This window comes from Hydractinia symbiolongicarpus, chromosome 5 (assembly GCF_029227915.1).
Source record: "Hydractinia symbiolongicarpus strain clone_291-10 chromosome 5, HSymV2.1, whole genome shotgun sequence".
NCBI classification, from domain to species: Eukaryota; Metazoa; Cnidaria; class Hydrozoa; order Anthoathecata; family Hydractiniidae; genus Hydractinia; species Hydractinia symbiolongicarpus.
Window position 1 is genome coordinate 16,883,339 of NC_079879.1, and position 26,510 is coordinate 16,909,848.

The 26,510-nt window shown below is 32.9% G+C and overlaps 3 protein-coding genes across 3 annotated transcripts in view; 1 reads left to right on the forward strand and 2 right to left on the reverse strand.

Moving 5' to 3' along the window:
* LOC130645011 (cyclin-dependent kinase 8-like) overlaps positions 1-23,950 on the reverse strand; it is a 30,573-nt gene extending 6,623 nt beyond the window's left edge. The window contains exons 1-3 of the mRNA XM_057450846.1: positions 23,779-23,950; positions 23,606-23,681; positions 18,186-18,296 (exon numbers count right to left, since the gene is read on the reverse strand). Of these exons, the coding sequence (XP_057306829.1) occupies positions 18,186-18,296; positions 23,606-23,681; positions 23,779-23,906 (315 nt within the window). The 5' untranslated portion in view covers positions 23,907-23,950. The remainder of the gene's footprint in view (positions 1-18,185; positions 18,297-23,605; positions 23,682-23,778) is intronic.
* Positions 7,099-10,977, forward strand: LOC130645008 (uncharacterized). Its single transcript, XM_057450839.1, has 3 exons — positions 7,099-9,766; positions 9,840-10,001; positions 10,174-10,977. Exons 1-3 carry the CDS (start codon positions 7,877-7,879, stop codon positions 10,498-10,500), a joined length of 2,379 nt encoding a protein of 792 aa, XP_057306822.1. The 5' UTR covers positions 7,099-7,876; the 3' UTR covers positions 10,501-10,977.
* LOC130645010 (uncharacterized) lies at positions 9,840-23,303 on the reverse strand. Its single transcript, XM_057450845.1, has 4 exons — positions 23,287-23,303; positions 13,183-13,754; positions 12,884-12,982; positions 9,840-12,774 (listed from the first exon to the last, which is right to left on the reverse strand). The coding sequence occupies exons 2-4, from the start codon at positions 13,505-13,507 to the stop codon at positions 11,714-11,716; spliced, it is 1,485 nt and encodes a 494-aa protein (XP_057306828.1). The 5' UTR covers positions 13,508-13,754; positions 23,287-23,303; the 3' UTR covers positions 9,840-11,713.
* Positions 23,951-26,510: the final 2,560 nt, after the last annotated feature.

Below are 26,510 nucleotides of genomic sequence, written 5' to 3' on the forward strand. Positions count from 1 at the left end.
ATATATATTGGCCGTTGAATATTGCTACATATGAGCAACCACAATAGAATGTGTGGAAATAACATCTGAAGTTTCTGATGGAATGCTAATCAAACAGCAACCATAATAGAATGTACGGAAATGCAATCTGAAGTCTCTGCTGTAAAGCTAATCAAACAGACAAGGGGCACCTACAAAAGTTATTTGCCAAAAAATCGCTTTAAAATTGGTAAATATACTCAAACGAAACATGCACAACAACTGAAGTACGGAAATTAAAAGGTAAATTTCTAAAGTTGAATGAGAGCACTGTCCGCTTATTTAACAAGTATCTTGAACATGTAAAGAATTAACCTTCTATGCATCATTCGCCACAGCAGTAACCAAAGCTTTGATACAACAAAGTAGTGATGAAGGCTTAAAAATCTTACAGCTAGGGAAAGATCATGTCCAGAATATGTTTAGAAGAATAGGTTTCAAAAAGCGTGCTAAGCAGAAAAAGTGACCATGCCTGATGGTGCTTGTGGAAAAGCTCAGATGGTATACCTATACAATATCGTTATTAAGATTGAAAAGTACAAAATCCCACCACAACTCGTTATCAACTTACATCGAACTCCGTCAAAGTTTATCCAGAGTTCTAGATACACAATAGAAAAAGCAGGTAAAAAATCTGTCAGTTGCTGGTTCTGAATACAAAAGCGCAATCACCGCAACTTCCATTTTTGACCGTAATGGCTCCGTTTTACAAATGAATTTAATATACGGAGGAAAAACCAATCGGATTATCCCAAATGTCGAGTTTCCGAGTAGTGGCTTTATCCTAAGTGAAAATCCAAAACATCACAGCAATGAAGGGGAGACAACGAAGACTATAATTGACATTATATTACCCTGTGTCGAATCTGTAAGGGAAACTTTGCGCTTGTCTGACGATTTTCTTGCCTTGTTAATTACGGATGTGTTTCAAGGGCTGATAACAACAGCTGTTAAAGAGTTCTTGAGTTTTATTTGTTCCCAACAACATGACGCTTGACCATCAATTCTTGGACCAAAAAATTCATGGGAGATAAATATTTACTGTGGAAATGAAATTTTCGCAAAAGCTTGGATAAAGGGATTTCCATCGATTTCGTCGACATAAAACCCCTTAGCTACTTTCGTTAAACCTCTGAACGCAAAATGGTTAATTGATTTATACGAGGAATTATTATCCGAAAATGCAAAGGAGATAATCATTAGTGGTCGGAGGGCAGCAGGAATCTGTACGAAAGCTGTACGAAAAGGTTCAGTCAACCTCCCATATCTCCCTTTTCTTGATCCATTTTAAGAGCAAAAGCACTTCTTCTGAAATAGATTCTGGGTCTTTCTTTCCAGGTGAAGGTCATAAGGATGTTAATAAACTATATGATTCAAGCAGTGATGACAAATATACATATGGCGCAGAAAACGAATACGACATAGAAGAGGATTGCAATGCTTTTAGTGCAATTGATGTTTTGTTTTAAAAAGACTATCGACGTTATAAACTAATGATAGTAAAATACAGTGAAATTTTAGTTTTTAGTTATTTTTTTCTCTTTCTGTTAGTTATCATTCCTTCACAAAAATTTATTCACACTAAATTTTTAAGATACGCTCATTTGCCAAAATAAGTCCATGCAAAACTTAATCCACGTAAGGTAATTCACGAAAAATTGAGAAAGTTGAACATTTAACACTTTTTCTTTAAATATTAAGTTTATTAAATTCAAGTACCATAGCTCACCTCTTGATATATACACATTTCAAACTTTGTTTACGAAACTCTACCTTAAATCTATACAAAAATGTTTACTACCTGACTTGTGAAGAAATAATAACCTTGAGAATCCTGCTTTAATGTTAGATGGGAATACTGATGCTTCTTCGAAAATTGAAGCTGCCATTATTAATAAAAAGATTAGTCTGTATTGTGTGTATTATTACTGAGTTTGTATATGTTATGTCTGTGTACTGAGTTAAGTTTGTAGCATGTTTTGGGTTAAATATAATACAAATAGTCTATCATCATTGTGATATGATAATAAACTATTTGTAGTTTATATGTTTTAGGTACTCTTTATTGTAAAAGTGTGCTAAGTTTATTACTACTGTTCCCCCACAAAATGGTAATGGGCTTTAGTATGCCTCTAGGGACCTGTATATAAATCATGTTTTTACATCTTTTGAAGTCAGTTGGAAGCTAGTTTTTACATCAAAAAGATATGTGGGCTGAGTTCTTTTCATGTCTCAAATTTTCAGATTTTCATAAATGTTTGGTGCTTGTTGACTTAGTATTTATTTACTGTGATTATACTTTTGTTATTGAACAAGCCTTTGTTTATCTTGTTGCTGTACTACAACGCTAGGCACAAACTTACTAGTGAGTTTATTGATTTATTATTTGTTAGGTATTTTTTTTTGTATCAGTTTATATACTAGTGCCTTTTTGTTTCCATTTTTTCTGGTCACACTTAGGCTATAGTTTTTTCTCTTTGGTCAGCCATTTTGTCACGCTCCCCTTTTAGGCTGATCAAAACCACTTCTCTTTTCCCTTTGTATGTACGTTCCCACCTTGTTTGGTTCTGATGATTTATTTTATTTTCTCTATTACATTAGTTTGTTGAATTATAGTTGTATAATTGTTTTAGCTGTTGTAAACGTTTGTGTTGGCAAAGATACGAGTATAAAGTAAATTGTGTTGGTTATTTTGGCAGTAACAATGACATTGATTAACTTGGAGGAGACTACTCATAGCAGCATATGGTGATTGCAAAACCATGTTGGCGAAAAATTACATGAAGTGAATAACAGGATTTATTGTAGAAGCTAAGAGACCCAGAAAAGGTTACAAATGGAATAGCCAAAATTATAACAGTCATGAGAGATATGCTATAATTATCCAAAAAGCATGGTTTGGAAAATAATCTTTTCTATGGAGATATACTGGAAAGAATTTAGGAGATAGTAGAGTTACAAATTGGCTTGAATGTAAAAAAGATGGTAAAAAATTATGGAATAAATTGATTAAATTTTTGGAAAAAGATACTAGAATACCAACAAAAGGTCAGTGTCTATTTCCAGGAGCCAAACAAAAGCAAGGAAAACATCTATAGGGGGAATGCAAAAGAGATAAAAATCTATCTAAAATGCACGTGTTGGTATGTGAGGAGCACAAAGACACACCTCAGAATAGGGACTTCAAAAAATATTAAGCAGTGATGCATCCTTCGACAACGGTTTGAACTTTTCCAGATTTTTCATTCACTCCACAACACACAGAAATGAAGTTCAGAAAGATGCAGTTGTTTTAAACAATAAAGGTAAATGATGAACCTTTTACCATATTTCATGACAGTGGATGCTAAGACTTTGATTCTAGATGTGATGCTATGAAGAGGCCTAGAGAAAATGCTACAAAAGAAGGTAATGGACATGCCATGTTGTCTAAAAGACAACATGGCATGTCCATTTCCAGAAATTAAGAAGATCACGTTTATCTATGTAGATGATTGCTTGTCTGGTGAACATACAAAAGGGAAATCATTGGAAAGGGAAGACCAATTAGAATTTGTCTTAAATTGAAAAGGCTTCAAGTTAAAAGGAGTCAAGTTTTCTGGTTCGGATCATGATGATTCGTTATCAGATGATGGTATCACCATTTGTGTAGCGAGTTTACTGTGGTATCAAAAAAAGATTTGATTCTTGACATTAAACCTATAAATTTTGCAAGAAAAGATAGACGGCGAAAAAAGGATCAAATCACATCAATAACATCAACATTACCTAGACGACATTGTGCATCCAAATTCACAGAGGTATTTGATCTCACAGGGCTGTTAACACCTATCATTGCTGGAATAAAGCTCGATTTACCGAGACTAAAGTGGGATGATGAAATCCCAGATAATTTGCGTCAGTTGTGGAATCACACTTGGAGATGATGTCAGAAATTAAGAACCTGAGATTTAATCGAGCAATCATACCAGAGTATGCCTTATTTTTAAATATTGAAATATTTGGATTTGGTGATGCAAGTAAATCTTTAATTTGCATTGGTCTATCCTTACCAAGAGCAGAGTTATACGCATCACTAGTTAATACTCATTCAAAAGTAGTAAGAAAACCATTTTACCAATAGTATGAAAGCATCATAAAATTTACAAATCGCAAATTGTGTTGCTTTGGATTTGTAATAATAATAGATCCCAAAAAAATGAAGGAGAAACTGTTGTTATAAATATCCAAAGATTTATCAATGCAAAAGGTTGGAGATATGTTCAATCAGACAACATGATTGTAGATCGTGAAACAAAAAGAGGTGTTGTTAGCCTGAGAGATGTGGACAAAAATGGTGCAATGGATTTGACGGGATAGGTATGAAATTAGTCAATTCCCATGTTGAAGTATCAAAGATATCATTCTCACCAAATCTGAAAAAGAGGAATTAACTAAACAGAGTGCCTTTGATTTTAAATACCTATTGTGGGAAAAATGACAGAAGGAATGAAAGATCTGTCAGCCAGCACATTTTGTGTTTCTGTTGTTGATAGATAATTCCTGTTAGCATATTGTACAATCATGAAGTTCACTAGGACAATGGCACAATAGAGCACCCTGGAGTGAAATCTGTTTGGAGATTTGTGCTTAATAAAGTCTCATAATTGAAGAAAGAAGTTTTGTATACCAAACTCACTTTTATTAAATAGCGCCACCGTCAACATTCTCACGTTAACGATTATTCATTTTTATTAACGGCCAATGTTTTTTTGTTGCCTGTTAACTTTTCTTGTTAACTAATAACAAATTTTATTGACCGTCAGTTTTAAAGATTGGCCGTTAATAAAGTTGACGGTTAATAATTTTGATTGTCAGTCATTACAGATATTTTACAAACATCAAAGACGTATTAACGGTTAATAAAAATTATTGACGGTCAATCAGAAAAATAACGATTAATTAAATATGTAGTCTGTCAATTTTAAACGTTGCCAGTCAATTTAAATTCTAAATTTTAGTCAAATGCACTGAAACTTCGTATCGATTAAATTTTTCAGATCAATTTATTTTTAATACCAACTTTTTCGTATCATTACAAGCTCGTGAGCTTGTATTAAAACGCAAATGAGTCCTACAAGAATGGAAATTTTTGCCTCTCTGAGCACCGACACGGGAGTCGTCGTGTGTTCGAATCTCATCTTGGTAACTATTTTTACTTTTTTTTTTCTTTTTTCTTTTTTAAAAAGATAAGACAAGTGTTCAAAACACTTATTTAACTAGCTAGTAAATGAAGGTGTTTCCACCAAACTTTTTAAAAGTGAATGTAGGCAGAATTAACTGAATTAATGAATTTCGCAAATTTTGGGGTTTGTGGGTTTGTGGTCTTTCTTTTTCCTGTCAGTCGGCTCACCCACAGACGGACCCATCGAAAATTAAAATTTCGAGGAATTTTCCGTTCAGGAAGATCTCACAAATCAATTTTGAAAAATAACTGCGTAGTGTGTAACAAATATTATTGCGTATCTGAATAGTAATATGTCGTGTCTAACTTCGTAACAAAAATCCCAATTTGATAGACAACATTTTGTAAACTTTATTCGCGAGGTTGTTTGCGTATATCATACGTCTTGTTAAAATTATAAGAGTCTGTATAAAGTTTGTATCATTTCAAAGAAGTTAGTATGTAGCTCGTATCGTTTCAAAAAATTTTGTATAAAAAGTTGTTCATACAAAGTTCGTTTGTTCGTTTATTATAATTGGACTATAATCTAAGTCTTTATATTCAAATTTTTTTTTTAACTATTATAAAGTTCGTTTTTTTCTATGAAGATCGTTTATTTTATTTGGACTATTATCTAAGGTATTTATAGCTCAGACGCAAAAATTTCTCTATGGAAATCCACCCTTAGTCTTGCAGTATTACATTTTAGCTAGCGTAATTTCAAACATATATAATAATCATAATGAAGGATCTGTCTTCTTTTACACTCGTATTATAACTGTTTTAGCGAAAGTAGCTATTTTTGTTATAAAAGACATAAAGAAGATTTAAACTTTTGTAAGTTATGTGCAATACACTTTTCCCGAATTTCATAAATTATATTAATTGACGTCATCCAAAATTTTATAATGTTTCTGTGCTCTTCAAATAAGGATATTCAGATAGAATATTAAATTATCATGACAAAAATGGAGTTTTTAGAGTAATATAATATTCTGGTTGGATTTTATCCAGATTTGGAGAAAATAATTATTTTAAAAACGAGGCTATTCTTAGGAAACTCGGTTACATAAAGGGTTTGACCGTAACTTTCAGCTCGGAATTGAGGCACCTAACGTATAAAAAAATTTACGAAATTAGGTAATTTGTTCTGCCTTTTGCTAAGAAACTTAGGGATAAGAATTATCTTTAGTATCGACCTCTTCAATTCAGTTTGGCATAATTAGGAAATTCTGGAAAGGTCGATTACGCTGTTACTTTTGAAGTTCGTTTCAAGATCGTATAGTAATTTACTTTGTTCAAAGTTCGTATCATTTTCTTCGTATGATAAAAAACTTTGTTTAAGTTCGTATCATGTTTTAAAAAAGTTTTAATGAACTCTGTTTAATTTTTTTATTTTAAACAAAGCACTTCGCTACGACACGAAGATTTTGTCGCGCTCGTAGAACGATACGAAAAAACATACAAACATTGTGAGAGAATATTGATTTATTAACCGTACACTCTGTTAATTAAATTTGTTATAAATTATATATAAATATAAAAAGTTATAAATTAACCGACAGGAAACATTAACCAACGGTTCGTATTACTTAAAAACGATCAATTTATTTCGTTATTTTAATTGACGATCAATTTATTTTTGTAATTATTAAAGAGATAAATTTAATTGCAATTATGGTTAATGTTGAAACATTGTCTTATTAAAAGCTGTAGTTGAGAAAGAAACAATCTTGAAAGGTGGAATAAATGAGAGTAAATCGGAATTGAGTTCGAGAGAAAAAGTGGTAAGAATGAAATCGGATATTGTAGTAAAATTGTATGATGAAACAAGGAGGTTTAAAAAGAAGGAGAGAGAACTCGCGGCGTCCCTTTAAATTTTCTATTCAATTTTTTATTGTTTCGGCGCCCCTTTGAACTGATCCGTGTCTCTGATTTGGCTCAATATTTACCTACCGACTCTGAAACGAGTGTTTTAACGAGAAAAGATAAATCTTAAAAATCACACTTACAGCAATGCGGAAGAGCAGGAAAACATGTAGTTTAGTTAAACTACAAGATTCAATGAGGGTGAAGTTTGTTTTTCCACTTCCATAAGGACGCGGAAGGAGTAAAGTGCCTTCAAAGTGCGAAAAGCTGCCTTGGGAGATCGTAAAGTTTTACAACTTATAAACTATTTCGTATGTCCCCTCCTGGGAAAATGTTAGTTAAAGGGTTGATTAACGTTTTTGTGCAGGTCTCGTCAGGAGGGGTTATTTATAAAATTGTTTTTTTTACTCTCGAAGTAGACGAATTCTCGGTAGGGTGTCGCAGCACGTCGCAGCACTCGGTGATGTTTTCCATTGTCATGGAACAAAAGAAAATAATTATTAGTTCTAATTATGTATATTTAGGTAAAAGTTTTAAGCAACTTTTTTTCTTTTTTCCCCAGTGGGAGTAGATTTTCTGTTTATGTATATTCTTTCTTTCTCTCACACCAGCTGTATGTTTTGAATATATATTGAATTGAGTTTATAATTGTTTTTTTATTAGGTGTTACATAACCAGCTGGCAAGTGGTTCACATTTTTTTTTAATTCCCTTGACACCTTTGTGGGTTTTTTATGAAGTTTTTTTGAAAAATAAAGTATTCATATTTGAATTTTGCTGTGTCAACATGTCTGCTTCACATTCAGAGTATATTCAAAAGCTATGTAGATTGTGTGGGAAGAAAATTGTGAAAAGTAAACATTACGTTAATTTTAAATCTTGTGATATTTACAGTGAAGTGTTTCAATCTATATATGGAATAAATTGTGAACAAGAAGATCCTTGTGTATTTCCTAAATTTACTTGTAATGGATGTAGAAGAAAATTAGATGAGATGAAAACGTCAAAAAAAATAATTGGTACTGCTGCATCATTTTACCCTCATGTGGATGAAAATTGTGTGTGCATGAATTATGCTGTAAACAGAAAAGACAGCTTAAAAATACTGGAATTAGATGTGAGTATGAAGAAAGTTGGTTTTAGTATATGTGATAAATCGGATAACTATAAACGTGTCTATACCCTTTGTCAAAATGAAAAAGAATTAAACCATTTGCTTACAATACGTATAGACAACAGCAATGGTTGGGATTTCTCCATATATGGGAAACCTATGGAGAAAGAAACAATACAACTAACAAAAACTCTGCCATGTGTTTTGAAAAATGATGATATTTCAACTTTCTCGTCATTCTGGAAGTCAGTCAGTGTTTGCACGGGGTTACAAGGTTATGAAGATGTAATCAAGTCGAGATGTAATTTCGAACAGCCATTCATGAATCAGAGTGGAACATTTCCAGTAGCTTTTGTTGAAGACGATAAAATGGTCAGATTTGATGAAGACAATTTTAAAACAATACGCCATACCAACTGTCATTTTTTAGCTGAAAAACCTTCATCTGTATGTAGTATGTGCAATTCTTTTAAACCAACAGTTAAAAAAGTTAGAAGTAGACGGAAAAGTGATGATTCTGTGCTTGATTCCTCACATACAAACATTCGATATCTTTCCAGAGAAGAACTAGAGGAAAGATATCGCAATACTCAGGGAGAAAAACAGAGAGCAATAAAGAAAGTTGCCCAATTATCATCTTGGGTAAGAAAAATTACTGAGAAAGAATGCATCCATGTTGATGATGAGCAACACGAATTTATAAAAAATATTGTTTGCAATGAGGAAACATGTCCTGAAATACCCGAAGGCAGTCCCCAGTGGTTGTTATGGGAGCAACAAAAAGAAATGGCTTCCAAAAGTTCACCTAATGGCATGAGATGGCACCCACTAATTATTAGGTGGTGCCTCAGTTTATACCACCATTCACCAGCAGCATATAAACATTTGCGAAATCCGAATTTGAATTTTTTAAAACTCCCACATATTGACACACTTAAAAAATACATAAACTTCACTGATCCAATGTGTGGATTCAATCCAGATGTCATTGAAAGATTAATAGTGGATAGTAAAATTGCAACTCTGGATGATCACCAAAAAAACGTTTCGCTTATTTATGATGAGATGAAAATAAAAGCTGACTTGGTGTTCAGACAGTCAACTGGACAATTGGTTGGTTTCACTGATATGGGGGATATTAACGATGAGTTAGTTGAATTTCAAAAACGTGCTGAGGGATCATCAGAGAATGATCGTCACTTTGCTTCCTATGTGATAGTGTTTATGGTTCGAGGAATTGTTTCATCTCTGGTGTATCCTTTTGGATATTTCGCATCATTGGGATTTACCTCTGATCAGCTCTATCCATGTGTATGGGAGGCGACATATGTATTGGAGGCAATTGGTTTTTATGTTCGAGCATTTATTTCAGATGGTGCTTCTCCCAATAGGAAGTTTTACAAAATTATGGTGACACCTGATATTGGTAACACATATTGGACCAACAACTTATTATCATTGGACAGAAAGATCTTTTTTATATCCGATGTCCCTCATCTCATTAAAACAACGAGAAACTGTTTCGAGAACTCTCATGGAAACAATAATACACGCAATCTTTTTGTAAGTGTTTTTTGTTTGTTTGTTTCAATTTTAAAGTATATCTGTATACATATATCAATTTTCTATTTATTAGCTCGATCACATGGATATCAGCTGGAACCATCTTGTCAATGTTTATGAATGGGATCTGAATTTACATGGAGCAGCACCTGGATTAAGGAAACTTTATAAACTAAAAGAGGATCACATAAAGTTAACTCCAAGGTTGAGGATGCAAGTTAAGTTGGCTACCCAAGTGAGATATTTTTCTTTTCTTTTTTTATTATTTATTTGTCTGCTTGTTTGTATTAGTGTTTTCTGAGTGATAGTGGATTCACAGTTTGATTATTTTGTGGGAGTTGCAAATAATGATATACTTCTGATAATGTGTTTATCATTGCTCATGTAAATTATGATTTTGCATTTAGGTTTTGAGTAAAACAACTGCTGATGCACTTGAGGTTCAGGGGCTGCATTATACGAAAAGTACAATAAAGTTTGTGCGTATGTTTGACCAAGTTTTTGATTGCTTGAATGTATCTTCAATTAATCAAGATCGTGGCGGAAAAATAGCTCTTGCAGCATATAGAGATGTTAACGATTGGCGTTTTGAGGTTAGTAGTATCATTCGAAATACATTCAATTATTTTGTAACGGAATTCAGAAACACAACATTTTTCCCTCAAAAAGCTCAAAATCAGATTCACCTAGACGTAAATGATATGAGGAAACTTCCACAGAAAAGAAAGAGATAGTTATTTATATATTGATACTTTTGGAAACATGATTGTTTGACTATTTTATTTATATTTTTTCTGAGTATGTCAGACATTTTTTCCATTACGCTTTTTCAACATAGAAGTTGTTTTGTTATTAGTGCCTTGTCTTTTGAGTCACATCTTTTGCAAATATTTTTAGTGGAGTACGATTTTGACTTTGATTTGAAACATTTTTTTGAAAACATCAAATCTTAGAAAATAATTGAGATTAAAAAAATTTAGGATTGCTACTTTATTATTGCTATGTAATTTTTATTTATGTCATCGGGAAATTACAACTATTACGGAATTTCTTTTATCTTCATTTCGAATGGATCCGCCATACGTGAATAAATATTACAGTTTTGTTTTGCTTTTTTACATACTCACTTCGCGATATGTAGAACAACCCTGGGGACAAGTTTCATTATATTCCCAACAAGAATTCATGCGAAGGAGTGTCGAAATTAATATTCGCTATTCGGGACTATGTTGATTTAAAAAAAGGACGTGACAAAGGCCTCTTGGTGTAAGGGTGTATACAAACCACAATAAAACATACCCGATACCCGTGTGAGATGTAAAACTTGTTTGCAAAGAGAGTTCGATACCCGTGTGAGATATAAAACTTGTTTGCAAAAAATTTAATCAAATGGAATAATCAAAAAGTGAGTTGATTTCATCAGGCCACAGTCAGGCATAGAGCATCCGATGCGGCAATCCTAGGTCCGAGGTTGCGGTCAGCTTTAAGTAGCGATTCTCGCGTAAGAATATTTGCGTCGGTAATTATGCACGCGCAACTTATTTTTCAGGGTCCCTCCAGCTGATAAAAAGCATGTTGTTTCATACCATCTTGATTAGCCTATCCATCGACCATTTCTCCGCGTTTTTATGATCTATTAAATTTCTAGCAAAGCGCGCAGAGTTTTGATCTCGCAGCATTATTCAGTTTAACGCTTGCCAATGTGCATAACTGAACAAAGAAGTAGCACAAAAAAAAGAAATGAGAGTGAAGTTCACAAATCTTGGCAAAAATTTAGATTTAAAATAAACAGCTTCAGCGAGATTGAATCCTTACTCAATCCGAAAAAAACCCTTAAAATAGTACAAACATAATAAGGGTATGATTATTTTACTAAGAAACACAGTTATATACATGGAAAAGATATATAGAAATTAAAACAAGTTATAGGTAAAAATGTTATGACAATTAGTTAAGTTTTTTTCTCATTGCTGGTTCACCTTTTTTAGATAAGACTACAGTCAACTTCTCTTTTTTCTCCGATGCTAGAGAAGCAAGTTTGCGTCGAACTACTTGTATATATGCAGTGACATATGCTTTTGCTCTGATGTCACACCATTTTTTAATGATCTGAGCTTTGAGAATTTTCGATAACTTCTCATTTCCAAGATACCGTGAAAGTATGACCCAGGCTTGATCAATTAAAGAGTCCTTCATAAGTTCATTTTCGAAAAGTTCCCGTATATCTTCTCCTTTATATTTTTTCAACATGTTCAAATTTAAAACTTTTCTAATAACGTTTTCAATTCTTCTGCAAAAAATAAACATGTCATCATTGACTTTTATCAGGTATCCTCTGCTGACTTGGTCCACCCAAGATCTTGTATAATCCAGAAAACTATATACCTGCAGTTTATCATCACCTGAAACTTTCAATGAGTTCAGAAACTGCAATGCAGCCACAGCAACAACTTTGTTTTTCGAATCTGCTAATCTTTGGTATTTTTTACGTAGCGAGAAAATTATGTATCCTGAAACATAATACAGAACAGTTTGTTCCTCAGTTGTGAGTTTCAAGTCAAGACTTTTTTCGACATGTCGATTTTTGTTTTCATGAGCTACTAGTATTTTTATTAACTCCATAACAAATTTCTGCAACAACATAGAGAATTCTTGACTGTCAATGCAGTATCCTTTAGGTAATACATGTTTCCAATGTTGTCTGAATTTATCGTCTTGTGCAAGTTCATGCACTTTTCTCCAAAGAGATTCTTTTCCTGAACCAGTCAGTAGGTTAGATTTTTGCAATTCTTTAAATATGCGACACACTACATTTTCAGAAATAATGTCCAAAACATCACTCCCAGCATTCAAAATTGAGTTGGCTAATTCTTTGACACGATTTCCAGGTGTTTTGAATCCTTTCACAACAATGTTATTGATTGGGTCTTTTGAAATTTTAACCATAGCATCACGAACAAAATTCATTTTTTCTTGCTGCAGCTCATGATCGGTGATGGATAAAGATTCTAAAAGGGTGCAAAAAAAAAGGTTTATACCACCAGTTCACAATATTTTGCTCTATATATAGCAAAAAAAAATTCCTTATGTTCTCAGAGTTCATGAATGAATACTTACGATTCGATTTTGATTTAACTTGTTTTGTGGAAATTGTTGTAGTTGATTTATTTTTTGAGTCATCAAGAGTTTTTCTTGCCACTGTTGTTGTTTCTGGATCTATTATTGGAATACAGAGTTGACATCAGAACACAGTTGTGATAACAAAACAAGACAACAACAACAAAAAGCATATCAAATGATGATAATACAATAGCTTTTCTATGAAATCTACATGCAGAGTCAAAAAACAAAACATTATAGCTAGCTAGCTAATGGTGTTTTAAAGAAAACATGACTTTATTAAACTGAAGCATTACCTGTTGGCTTTTTACATATCAGAGTATGTTTCTTGTAGTAAGCTTCTTTAAAATACTGTTTTTTGCACTTGCTGCTGCACACAAACTTCACATTTTTGGTACTGTTGTTATCAACCACCATGTCCACATCTTCTTCATCAACGAATACTATTTGAGGAATACCCAAATATCCAGCATCTACTTCATTTTCTTCTTCCAACAGATCTTCCACAAACGATACTTCCACCTCACAACTTTCGTAAACAGTAAAATCTGACAACATTTCTTCCGTCACAAAAAAGTCATCATCCAATTCTATTATATTTTTAACGTCTTCGCCTGCCATTTCGCTTCTTGCTTGTTTATGATATGTAAAAACGACAAATTTATCAACTAACAAGCATTTACCGCTGAGAGAAAAATAGCCGCGGGCTCATAATTTATGCAAATAGTAACAAAAGACAACGGCTAATTTATTAATTTAAGCGCGAGATTTCAAATTTTGATTGACAGAATTCGATGTAAGAACAATAGAGAAAAGTAAACATGAGACACGGATGATTTCAATAGAAATAAAAGAGTTCTCTCTCCTTCTTTTTAAACCTCCTTGGATGAAATATGTGAACAGGCTAGTGAGGAACAAGCAATCGCAGAGTCGGAAAAATTTTATGAATTTGAAGTATGGAGAAACAAAATAAATCTGAGAGTAGAAGAAACCCAGAGGAAACTAAAAATTCTGTACGCTTACCAAGAAATAAGGTTAAAAAATTTAGTGGTGATGTCACTGAGTGGACATCGTTCTTCGATTCGTTCGAGTGTGCAGTGGATAAGTGTGAAAGCCTGAGTCCTGTCGAAAAAATGAATTATTTAATTAATTTGTTAGAAGAAGAAGCGGCAACTACCGTCAAGGGATTACAACTATCGCATACAAATTACCCCATCGCGTTAAAAATGTTGAAGCAAAGATTTGGGGATGAACAAATTTTAATATCGAGTTTCATGAATAAACTTTTGAATTTAGAATGCGCAGATAGTATGTCGAGTTTGATCGAGCTACGAAAAAAGTATGATACAATAGACACACAAGTTAGAAGTTTGACATCTATGGGTATAGAACAGAAAATTATGGAGCTATGTTGGTACGTGTGAATATGTCTAAGTTACCATCGAAAAGGCATTCTTACAAATAGAGTTAGATGAAGAACATAGAGATTTGACAAGATTTTTATGGTTTGAAAACATTAACAATATTGATTATAATGAATTTGATAATAATGAGCTAATTGAATACCGATTATGGTGCGTACTTTTTGGTGTAACTTCGTCACAATTCCTTTTATCAGCCACTATCATTTATCATATGAAAAAATTTATGGAAATAGATGCTAAATTCGTTATGAAGTTTTTACAGTCGTTACATGTAGATGATTTGAATTCAGGAGGAATAGATGAAACGTTTGAATTTTTTCAATAATTTAATTTGCAAAAATTTCAATCGAATTCTTCAGAGTTGGAAAAAAGTGTCAGGGAGGTGTTTGGCGAATCAGAAAATCCTAATTGTACAACACCTACCAAAGTTTTAGGAGTAATATGGGATAGATAGTAATGAGTTATGTTATGATATGATAGCAATTCGTGAAAAATTCAAATTTGATGCTACAAAAAGAGAAGCTCTGTAAGTAATAACATCTATTTATGATCCACCAGGACTACTCAACCTAGTTGTAGTAAAATTCAAAGTGTTTTTCCAGAAGATATGCGCAATCAAAATTGATTGGGATGAGAAGCCAACTGGTGACTTATTAACAGAACGGAACGAGTTAATACAAAATTTATTTGGAATTGATGAAATTAAGTTTGACAGAAACTATTATTTTACAGACAGAAATGACCACTTTGTGAAAGTAGAGTTACATGGATTTTCAGACCCTTCTGAAAAATGTTATGGTTGTTGTGTTTATTTACGACTTGTCCACAAATCAGGTTTGATTAAAATTGCGTTAGTTACAGCAAGGTCAAGAGTGAGTCCACTTAAAAATTGACGGTACCGAAACTAAAGTTACTTGGAACTTTATTATTGTCTCAATTACTACCAAAAATAGAAGAATGTTTTGCAACAATAATTGACATATCCACTGTGTTTGCATGGACAGACTCCAGTGTGGCGTATTCTTGGATAATAAATTGTGAGAAGAAGTATCCAGTCTTCGTAGAAAATAGAGTATTGGAAATTAGAAAAAAATTGGATGTGAATTGTTGGCATTTAATTAAGTCGAAGGACAATCCAGCTGATAATGTATCTCGAGGTTCTACACCTATTGATTTATTGGAAAATTATTTCTGACTGTACAAGAAAGCGAGTGGCCGATGCTGTCTGTTACTGTTGTTGTTGTTAGATCATTTACATTTTTAATAAATAATTATACTGAAGAAGATGCAGATGTTAGTTGTGATAATAGTGTGAATTTAAGCGTCACCGCTGATAGTGTAAATAATGATGTTAATTTTACTAACATCATTAAAATGGAAAAATTTAGTCATTTAACAAAACTATCAAGAGTAACAGCCTTAGTTAATTTATTTGTTGTTAAACTTAAAAGTAAATTAAACCAGAAGATAGAAGAACAAGTAGATGAATTAGAGCTTACGAATGGAATTAATATGAGGCAAAACGCGGAAAAAGTTTATCGTTTAATTAATGCAAAAGATGTTGGGAATGCCAAAACAGCTGGATTAAAGGGGAAGTCCGGTAAATTTTCAAAAGCTAGTTGCGTCCTAGCAACCATCCCAGCGTACGAGAATGCTAAGCGTTTGGGACAGTACTTATTCAACAGGGAATGGTAAACCTCGAGCTGTCCAGTGTGCTTGAAATCACCTACGTATTTTAAATCGTTTAGTAGCTGTTTTTCATTAACAATTTTCTCCAGGGCGATGTAAGTAGGGTTTTCTTCGCTGAAGTTCATGGAACTGCGACCTACTTATAAAGTTAACATTGGCAGTTTCAAATGCTTCTTTCACACCTTGAAATGTTAACCCGTTGAACAATATTCCAGCAGACAGCTTTACCGTTCCTTTCGCAATTCGATTTAAGTAAGGTTGCTTCGTGGTTACCGGCGCAAACCAATTTCACAATAAGCATACTACCCTTAGTTATATGTTTTTTTGAAAGTAGCTTTCTCACCGCATACAAAGCAGAATTTGAAGAGCGACTTAAGCATTTCAAAGTACACTAGAAACATTGTTGAAGGTGCAATCGACTGCGTACCTTCCCTAACATCGACATCTTGCTCATTAACAACACTATCAACCGTATCTGCACTACTATCGACCGTATCAACATCGCTACTGACATTGAAAGATGCATCTGGATCAGCGCGATCTTCTACTTCACTTGCGCAAAATGAAGAGCAATCTCCAATTTCATTTCCCTCTTTCGCAATAAGGTTGACTGTGGAAACGCTAGCATGTTGAGTTAATATAACAGTTTGCGTGTTCGTCGCCACCTGAGTTTTCTTCTGCCGAACAAGCTTCATCCACAATCAAAAGTTATGAACACATTAAGAATTTTTATTCCTTAAAAGAACAAATATTTTTTCCAACTCCAAGATTTTTAAATCTGATCATTTTTTTGGAAGAGCACATAAAAAAGACATTCAAGGCTGAAAAAGTGTAAAAAAAAAAAGAACAACCAGACTGAGGTAAAATTTAGATGTTCTTATAAAAAACGTGTACAAACATGTTTAACCATGATTGACCTGCTGGGTTACCTAGCTTTTGTTTTTCTTTTGTTTCTTGCGATGGATGCAGAACGCTTTGCAGGTAGCGGTTTCGAGAATGAAAATACCGATGGAATAGCGTTTGGTAATAATTTAAACTTTCTCACAGAGCCACAGAGCTCCGCCTAAATATTAAAATTTAAAAATGTATTTTTACCCCCTGGTTATTCATGGACAAAAAGATCGAAAGACAGGTGTTCAAAAAATTATTGAAGGTGAATAAAGTTTCGCAACAAGCTTATTTACAAAAGAAATTGTGTGAAAAGAAGTCCACAAAGAACGAAATTCGCGTCTGCTGGATATGGTGGATCTCGCTTCATAGCTGCTAGCCATTTCTTACGACGTTGTTTATTTTCTTTTTCGGTGGGAACGTTATACCACCCTTTTACATCAACTACTGATTTTTTGGTGGAAGAGTTACCATAATTTAAAGCACCACAAGTAACCATGATAACAGTAAAATCAATGGTATATTTATGACTTGTTTGAAGTGGTGTAATGGACAACTGAAGTATTCCGGCGCGCAGAAAGCTGTTGTCATAAATTATGTCACGATAAACATTAGAGCCCAGACCTTGATGATAACAACAAAAAGATGGCGTCGTTTGAAAAAAAACAGTAACAATCCTAAACTTTGATAGACATATCATTTGTAATACGAATTTTTTTAAAAAAAATTTGCAGAAATTATTCAAACGATGGTGTTTATTCAACACACAAATTTTGAAAAATGACCGGACTTCCCCTTTAAAGAAGCACAAAAATTGTTAAGTCATGCTGAATGTCAGCATACGAAAAAGTTATGTGTTTTTGGAGATAGATGGTGTATATAGATGTAAGTTGAGAATAGGGAACGCCCCAATTCCTGAGTAAGCAAAATACCCAACATTTATACCAAGTAAACATTACCTTGCAAAATTAATAATTTCTGATGCACACATTAAAGTTGGATATAATGGAGTAAGCGAGACATTAACAGAAATTCAATCTGAATATCATATACCAAAAACACGTTCATTTGTTCGTTCAATTATACATAATTGTAGTACATATAGAAAATTTAAAGGTAATTCTTATAAGTATCCTGAAAGTCCTGACCTACCAGCATGGAGATTAGAGCAATCATGTGCATTTAACAATATTGGCATAGACAAAAAGTGAAATCGTTGGGAATTTCTCATGCAAATCCTTAAGACCAACTTGTTAAATTACCTGGGGATCTCTTTAAGACTTACAAATAACTCTTACCCATAAGTCATGTTCCGAATAATCAATAAGCAACCAAACTTTACGATCAGCATGAGACAAAAACACGCGACGCAATGTAATTACATTAGGATGTGACAATTCTCTCAACAGCTAAAAAATAATTCATTTATTGATTAAAAGAAAATATATGTGTATTTTAATCATCTGATCCAGTCATGTACCAATACTTATAAATAATATGTCAACAACAAAAACAATCAAATTCACCCTAAAATAGTGAGGGCTGCTGTGTCCTTCGTGTGCACATGTGTGTTAAAAGTGATTTTTTGATCTGAAGTTGTTCTTTAGGTCAGAAATAAGCAAAAAAAATGGGTGCCAAAAATTTTGGTCCTGTGGGACTAAATTAGGTGACGTCAATACTTTAATTCAAAATTATATGTTATATTACATATGGTTCGAAAGAGGAGATCAAGGGGGTCAATAAAAATGTAAAAACCATATGCTGAAAATGTATCGTTCGTGAGATATTAACATTTAAAGTTTGTATAAAATACAGACCGTGAATTTACTGACCCAGCTTGAAAATGACTATGACTTCGTCATTTGTGCTCTTTTTGTGCTGAATTTTGGCAAGGTGTTAGGTCGCTTTAGTATCTTTCTTTTTATTTGAAATTTATTGTTTTAATCACTGCAGGGGATAATTCACAGACCAATAATTTACAGACCGAGGTGTGGATTCAATGGGTTTTTTGTTCCGGGAAACAGAACGCCAATTTTATTAGGCATTTTGTATCTACTTGTTCATGAATAGAATTGATTCATTCCAAGACTATATTTAATTGTTTAGTTTCACAGATATAACATTGGACAGTTTAATTTCAGTGATAAAATTCCATTGTTCGAGAAGATTAGTAGAATATACTGTGTAATATTTGACTATTCGAATTCATAGATAACATTCATCTGCTTGCTTAGAAAGTGTTTCATGTGGTTATAGTAAATTTATAGTTTATTTCAAACAAAGTATACATATAGTAAGAAAAAAAAAGTGATTAGAAAAAATGGAGAGTGAAAGTATTTGCAAAGAAAAGAAATTTGAAATAATAGCTTAGCTGGTCAAATCTCCTCGCTTGGATGGTCTTCTAACAGTAATAAGATTGAGAGATTGAAAGAAAGATGTCAGAAAATATCATTGAATAGTGATGATAAAGAAAACAAATGCAGTGTGTATTGAAGAAAAAAGGACACTCCGGTCAAATACTGAAGCTTTCGATTAAAAAAATTGTATTATTTGTCAAAAAAAAGGGGGTAAATTACATCAAGCTTAAATTGATGGAATTGGAAATAGTATGCTTCAGGTAGCTGAACAACTTCAGGATCCTCGATTTTTGATTTGAATGAACAATATCCCAAATGCATGAAATGCAGTAGCCAGCGATGTGCAGTATCACTTGAAATGTTGGGTGACTATTCAATGCCAAATATCAAAATCAAACGCAGAACTTGCAGAAGTAGTTAGAAGACGTGAAACGAGTGATTGCAGATGTTGAAATAATAGATATGATAAAATCCTTTCTTTATTTTGAAAATGTTGTGTTAAATATGAACGATATTAATGCATCATATAATAACTTGCTGGAAGAAAAAAACAAGGAAGTAAATTATAAGCGCTAGTTGAAAAGACTTATATCATAGAATGTTTCTGGAGCAGTGTTCTCAGGACCACCTTCAAAATGCCTTTCAGAAAGAGTTTTTACGAGTGATTTCCAAGGAAAGGTGATAGACGAATATTTGAACATTCCAGACAAAGAAGCTGACACTCTTCTTATTCTACATACTATCGATGTTGCAAAAAGTGATTTATTTGCCGAAAGCTGCGTTCTGTCGCCAGATACAGATGTGTTTTTATTGCTTCTCCATTATTGTGAGTCGTTACCACTTGCAACACATTTTCGTACTGGAAGAGGAACCGATACCCTTGTCAGTATCAAATTTCAATTAAACAAACAGATACCAAGGCAACCTAACACCTTGCCAAAATTCAGCACAAAAAGAGCACAAATGACCAAGTTATAGTCATTTTTAAGCAAGGTCAGTAAATTAAGGGTCTGTATTTTATACAAACTTTAAATGTTAATATCTTATGAACGATAAATTTTCAGCATACGTTTTTTAATTTTTATTGACCCCCTTGATCTCCTCTTTCCAACCATATATAATATAACATATAATTTTGAAATCATTTTTTTGCTGACCGTGAAAGTATTGGCGTCATCTAATTTGGTCTTGCGGGACCAAACTTTTTGGCACCCATTTTTTTTTGCTTATTTGTTACCTAAACAACAACCTCGAATTAAAAAATCACTTTTAAAGGCTGAAATACACGGTCAGTGTAAAATGATCATTTTAAAATGACTGGTGTTTTTCGTCATTTTAAAATGATGGAACACCTGAATACACGAGTCATTTTAAAATGATAGAATTTGTAAATAAAAGTTCTTTACACTATGGACTCTGAAGAGGAATGTGCTGCAGCAGTTGTTATAATTGCCATTCTTTCAAAAAGAAAAAAAACGCAGAAGAAATAGATCTACTTGGGTGAAGCCATGGCTCGGTAGAAGAACAGAACTTGGGGTATATAATACTCTTTTACGAGAATTGCCTGTGGAAGAAGTGTTCGAATATAAAAAGTTTTTAAGAATGGCACCTGAAAATTTTGATGAACTTTTAAATTTAGTAGGTGTTGATATACAAAAAGAAACTACAAACATGCGCGAGCCAATTCCAGCAAAAATTAAGTAGCAGCAACACTTCGTTTCTTATCAACAGGTGCTAACTATGCAGACTTGCAACATATATTCCGTATACATAAAAGTACGATATCTCGAATTATCCCAGAAGTATGCCATGCTATCTACATGAACTTAAAAGACAGATATATAAAGGTAATATTTACTTAACAAAATATTTAAAATATAATGTATTGATTCCGTTATGACTGGAGTTTTAATTACTGCCAGCGTTTGGTGATGCAAAAGACTGAGTATAACTGTGTATATCTTGCTCATTATGGGGTGGTATCTGTAACAGTACAGGTGAGTGTGGGGATGTCATCATGCTGAAATAATACGATCCTTGCAAGTTCTGTGGAGTTGACTGTCTTTGTACTACGAGAGGAGTAGTTGTACTCAGTTGAAATGGCAAAGATAGTAGCCCGAACTGTGCCTGGAAGATTAATTCCTGTATTTTTACTTTAGCATATTCCTTTACCCGTTTATCAGGAATTTCTTGAAGACTCAACCCAATGTTTTGTCCAAAAAGAACATCAACATGATTGACTTTTTCCTTTTTGGATGACAATACGGCCATAGCTTCATTAAGCATTACATCTTCTTTCGTTTTGCTATTATCAACCTTCTGTTTTTTATTCAACGGCTGTTTGGTTGACCGGGGAACATTATTGTCTAGTTCTATCCCTTTGGTTTCGTCTTCTCTGTAGTCAGCAAAGAATCCTTCACAATCGTCTTCCTCGTTAGAGTTGTATTCACCGTTTTCCTAAAAATATTTTTATTTTAGACACCATCAACAGAAGAGGAATGGAAAACAATTGCTAAAAAGTATGAAGAGCGTTGGAACTTCCCGAATTGTATTGATTCTATTGATGGCAAACATGTTGTCATAAAGCAACCTCGAAATAGCGGATCGTACTATTTCAATTATAAAGGCACTTTCAGTATTGTGCTTTTAGCTTTGGTAGATGCCAATTACAAATTCATTTATGTTGACGTTGGTTGTAACGGAAGAATAAGCGACGGAGGTGTATACCGAAATAGTTCACTTTCACAAACCTTGGAAGGTAATCTATTGGGAATGCCACCACCAGCAACGTTAAGTGATGATGAGAATGAATTCCCGTATGTTATGGTAGCTGATGATGCATTTCCACTAAAGCTTAACATTATGAAACCTTACCCATTCAGAGGCATGACCAAAGAACAAAGAATTTTTAATTATAGATTAAGCAGGGCAAGGCGGATTGTAGAGAATGCATTTGGTATATTGGCTAATCGTCTTAGAATCTTTTTATCGCCTATACTTCTTTCACCAGAAAACGTCCAGAAGATTACTTTAGCAAGTTGTGTGTTGCATAATTTTTTACGGGAAAAAACTCCGTCAGGTTACACCCCTCCTGGAAGTCTTGATGTTGAGGATATTGAAAATGGAAGAGTGAATAATGGAGAGTGGAGGTCTGAATCAAGTGAAGCTTTGCGTTCAATAAGAGTTACTGGAACCAATAACTATAAACCTGACGCTAAAGCTGTACAAGATCAATTCTGTGACTACTTTAATACAGTTGGAACAGTCCCATGGCAAAACAATTTCATTTAGATAAGTATATTATAAAAAGCAAATAAAAATACACTTGCCAGAGAGGATGTTATTTTTCTTAAAATGATTGTGTCCCGTAAAAATGCCATAGATTGAAAATGAGGCCACTTTGACTCGTAAATTTCATCTCTACCCGCTCCATTTTTTGGTATTGATTTTTGGAGTTCTTTTGAATAATAACTTCGTAGAGTATTTATCTTTCTTTTCACATCACCCTCTAAATAATAAAATATGTATGTTTTATTATTGTTAGCTTTATAAATACCCATATATATACATGCAAATCAGAGTCAATAAAAATTGCAACAATTTACTACTAAAAATACTAATAAAAGTTACATATAAAGTTGCTAATAAAAGTTACATGTTTCTATAAATAATACAGTATAATTCTTAAGTTTTTAATAACAAAATAACATTCATTATGGTATTCAATCCACAAATATATAATGATATAAATAAGGTTATTTTGATATGCTTTTTTATCGAGAATGTAAAAGTACAAACCTTCCATGGTGCATTTTCCCATCAAAATTCTAGTACTTTTAGCCTTTGCATCTTTGTTTTTATAAACTGTCAAAGTTACGTTCCACAGACTTTCTTCTTCTCTCCATGCACTTATAAAATTCTCAGTTGATTCCGTTTTCTGCGCTTTAGATCCCATCTTGAAAATTATTCTTGTAATATATTAAATTTGTACTCGAAAAAAATTGAAAATGTTTACTATCTTCTATACTCCTTCTGTTTATACAGAATAACTGAAATATACTCAAAAAACTCAATGGCCTCATAGTAAAACAATTCCGTCTAGCAATTTCTATGCAGAAGTTCATCATTTTAAAATGATAAACTTCAAACATGTTTAAATGATCATTTTAAAATGATCATTTAAAATGACTGGTGTTTTTCGTCATTTTTTGTGAAATACAAGGTCAGTTTAAAATGATCATTTTAAAATGATCATTTTAAACTGACCGTGTATTTCAGCCTTAACACGCATATGCACACGAAGCTTTTTATTACAACATAGCAGCACTCACTAAATAGCAATGTTTTATAAATATACATACTGCAATTTCCCTACATGCTGACATTGATATGCCAGTGCCTTCTATTTCTTTTAGTGCATATTCCTTTGTATCCTTTCTATAAATATATAACACATAGTTTTGTGTAAAGAAAGTATGAAAGAAACAATCACAATTATGCACCAAAATAACATATATATTTTTATGTGCATTACATATCTTTTGGTTTTGCTTTATAAACATGTCCATATGTGCCTCGACCAACTTTTGACCCTTCAAACTCAAAAAGGTCCTCCACCCTTCGCCTTTTGTCATTCATTGAAATTTTAAAATCATAATCCATTGATAAGCATTTTTTATTAAACACTAAACAAAGAACAACAAATGAAACTAAAAAACAGACTGGACAAATCAAGAAGTCAAAAGCACAATTAATTCATCATCATCATCATCATTCATCATTCTCGGCTTATTGTCCGTTTTCCATGCTAGCATGGGTTGGACGGGGTATATTACTGACCCTCTTCCAATAATTCTGCATTGTACAATAATTCTACATTGTAAACAAAAACAAGAAGCGCTGTGCTCTGCAACAATCACGTTTAAAAGAGATAATACAAAACATTCAAGAAATCTTAACAGTGGTGTACTAAATATCTATCAGTCATCTCTGTAGTTTTGCCTATAGAATATGGCACAAAAAATCAAAAGAATTACAGTGGATGGGTAAAAAAAAATTCCTAAATAGCATTGCTGATAGACAAATTACAGTGACGGCCATCTGAAAAATCGTTCTATCCAATTAAGCGTGGTTGACCTAAAAGCCTATCGCGATAGCACAGTCAGCCAAAGTTTGAGATAGACTTATTTTCTTTCAAAGGACCTTTATTTGAGATGCAGCTTGTTACTGAACATTCAACATGCAGCACATATCACAAAGGGTAAAGAAGGGCTGGGGAGGAGGGCTGAATCAGTTTCAAAGCTTAAATAGGTTAAGGGCGGTTCCAGTCTTTGTAATTCGATACAGCATAAAAACATAATGTCAGTAATTAATTGCCATGGTAAAATCACAAGAGAAGTCCCAAGGACTTTGTGGGATCACATGTGTGTAAAAAACAGCCAAAGATATTACAAGGAAAAAACAGCAATTGCTTTTCCAGAGTATAGTTCGGTTGCTCAGGGTAATGCATACACAAACCCTTAGCGACAAATGAAATAACATTTTTTTTGCGTTGCAACTACATCATTAAAAACAGTTTGTCACCACTTGTGGATAAATTAAATCATTGTGGAAAACGCTAAAATATATTTAATTAAATGCTGTTTTTTTCTGCGTTGGACTTCAGTATTTACGCATTTAACTTCTTTTTTTTTGCATATAACTTTTCTCCAGTAAAAAAAGTTTTTAATTTAGGAGGTAGATAAAACATTTTTTTGTGTTTTGTTAAGTTTAAAAATTACATCGAACCGTTTTGGCATCTTTGCGACCCGTTTTTCATCATTTTGCGAATCAATTTTGTTATAAATTGGAGCAAACAGCGAATCAAAATATCCTTTCCTTGAAACAACCCTCGTATGATTATGACTACAGTCTACCATATTACCATGTGCTTAATACTTTACAGAACGACTGAACAAAAATTTGCATTTACTTATTTGCTTGAATTTACGTTGCAGACGTATTTTGGAGAAAAGGGTAAATTTCGTTTTGGAAATTTCGGAATATCAGGACAAAACTGCAGTGAATCATTCCTATTGTCCTCAGCTAAATCTTTTGTTCTAACTTCAGCGTAGCTCATAGTAATTTTGCATTCCGATTCGCGCAACGTGGAACAGAGAAGAGTTACGCTGGCTGGCTGTAACGATATATGGACCTATAGCGTACAGACTAATTATTTTAGGACCGCGTTAATGCTACGTTAATTTCTCAAAAGAAAAAATGGGCCGTCCAAATAATAAGCTAAAACAAACATGGTGCATTAAAATGTCTTGACTGCTCACTAGTCATTGCTGTTGTTGTTGTTTTTATTCTTTTGAGTATATTGAAATTTTGATTCGCGTTTTTAATGATAATTTGTGTAAATTGGGTCGCAGTATTTAAAAAACAATTCCCATTTAGTGAACTGCGAACCTTTATTCCGATCGTTGACTGGTTACCCTCATTTTGGTATTTAAACGTTCTTAGGACGAAAAAGCAGCGTTGATGTTTGATCTATTACATTCATATTGGAAAAATTTCATAAACAAATTTAATTGGACAGTAATTTCTGTCTTTTCCTGTATCCTGGGAAAAATTAAAGTAGTGTTCTTTTCTATGGATTTTTTATTATTTTGGAATATATATCATGTTGAATTATTGTTTAAAAAAATTAAAAATCATTCGTACAAAGATTAATTTGGAAAATATGTTGAATTTTTAACTTTGTTGTGAAGGCAAATTACCTAAGTGGATAAATTTTGGCAAGGATTAAATTTGGCAAATTTGGCGAAAAATTAAATACCCGCCAAAATTTTGATAACTGAATCTTACCCAAATTAAATACTCGCCAAATTTAACATAATGTATCGTTCGCCAAATTAAATCTCCGCCAAATTTTAAAAAAATACATTTCTTTTTAATTAAGAAAAGAAAAATGTTTTTTTTCCAAAAAAAGAACCTTTTTTATATTAACAATTAAGAAGAATCGAATTTTTAACCCTATAACAAATTTTGAGTTTATATATATGTTTATTCTTATTTTTTATAAAACATTTCAAGACATAAGAATTCATTTCTTTGTGTCATTCGCCAAAATAAATCTCCGCCAAAATAAACATTTTCTTGTATTCACCGAATTAAATCCTCGCTAAATTTTATAAAATTTATCATTCGCCATATTAAATCCCGTCAAATATTCCATTTTGGTCATTCACCAAGTTTTTGGCTATGAAAAACAAATATATATTT

Bases quoted from the DNA above. Each gene is read 5' to 3' on its own strand.
- LOC130645008 (XM_057450839.1), top strand. From the start codon at position 7,877: ATGTCTGCTTCACATTCAGAGTATATTCAAAAGCTATGTAGATTGTGT. The intron at 9,767-9,839 runs GTAAGTGTTTTT...TCTATTTATTAG, and splicing joins ATAATACACGCAATCTTTTT to CTCGATCACATGGATATCAG. The intron at 10,002-10,173 runs GTGAGATATTTT...TTTTGCATTTAG, and splicing joins AAGTTAAGTTGGCTACCCAA to GTTTTGAGTAAAACAACTGC.
- LOC130645010 (XM_057450845.1), bottom strand. From the start codon at position 13,507: ATGGCAGGCGAAGACGTTAAAAATATAATAGAATTGGATGATGACTTT. The intron at 12,983-13,182 runs GTAATGCTTCAG...TTCCAATAATAG, and splicing joins GATATGTAAAAAGCCAACAG to ATCCAGAAACAACAACAGTG. The intron at 12,775-12,883 runs GTAAGTATTCAT...GCACCCTTTTAG, and splicing joins AGTTAAATCAAAATCGAATC to AATCTTTATCCATCACCGAT.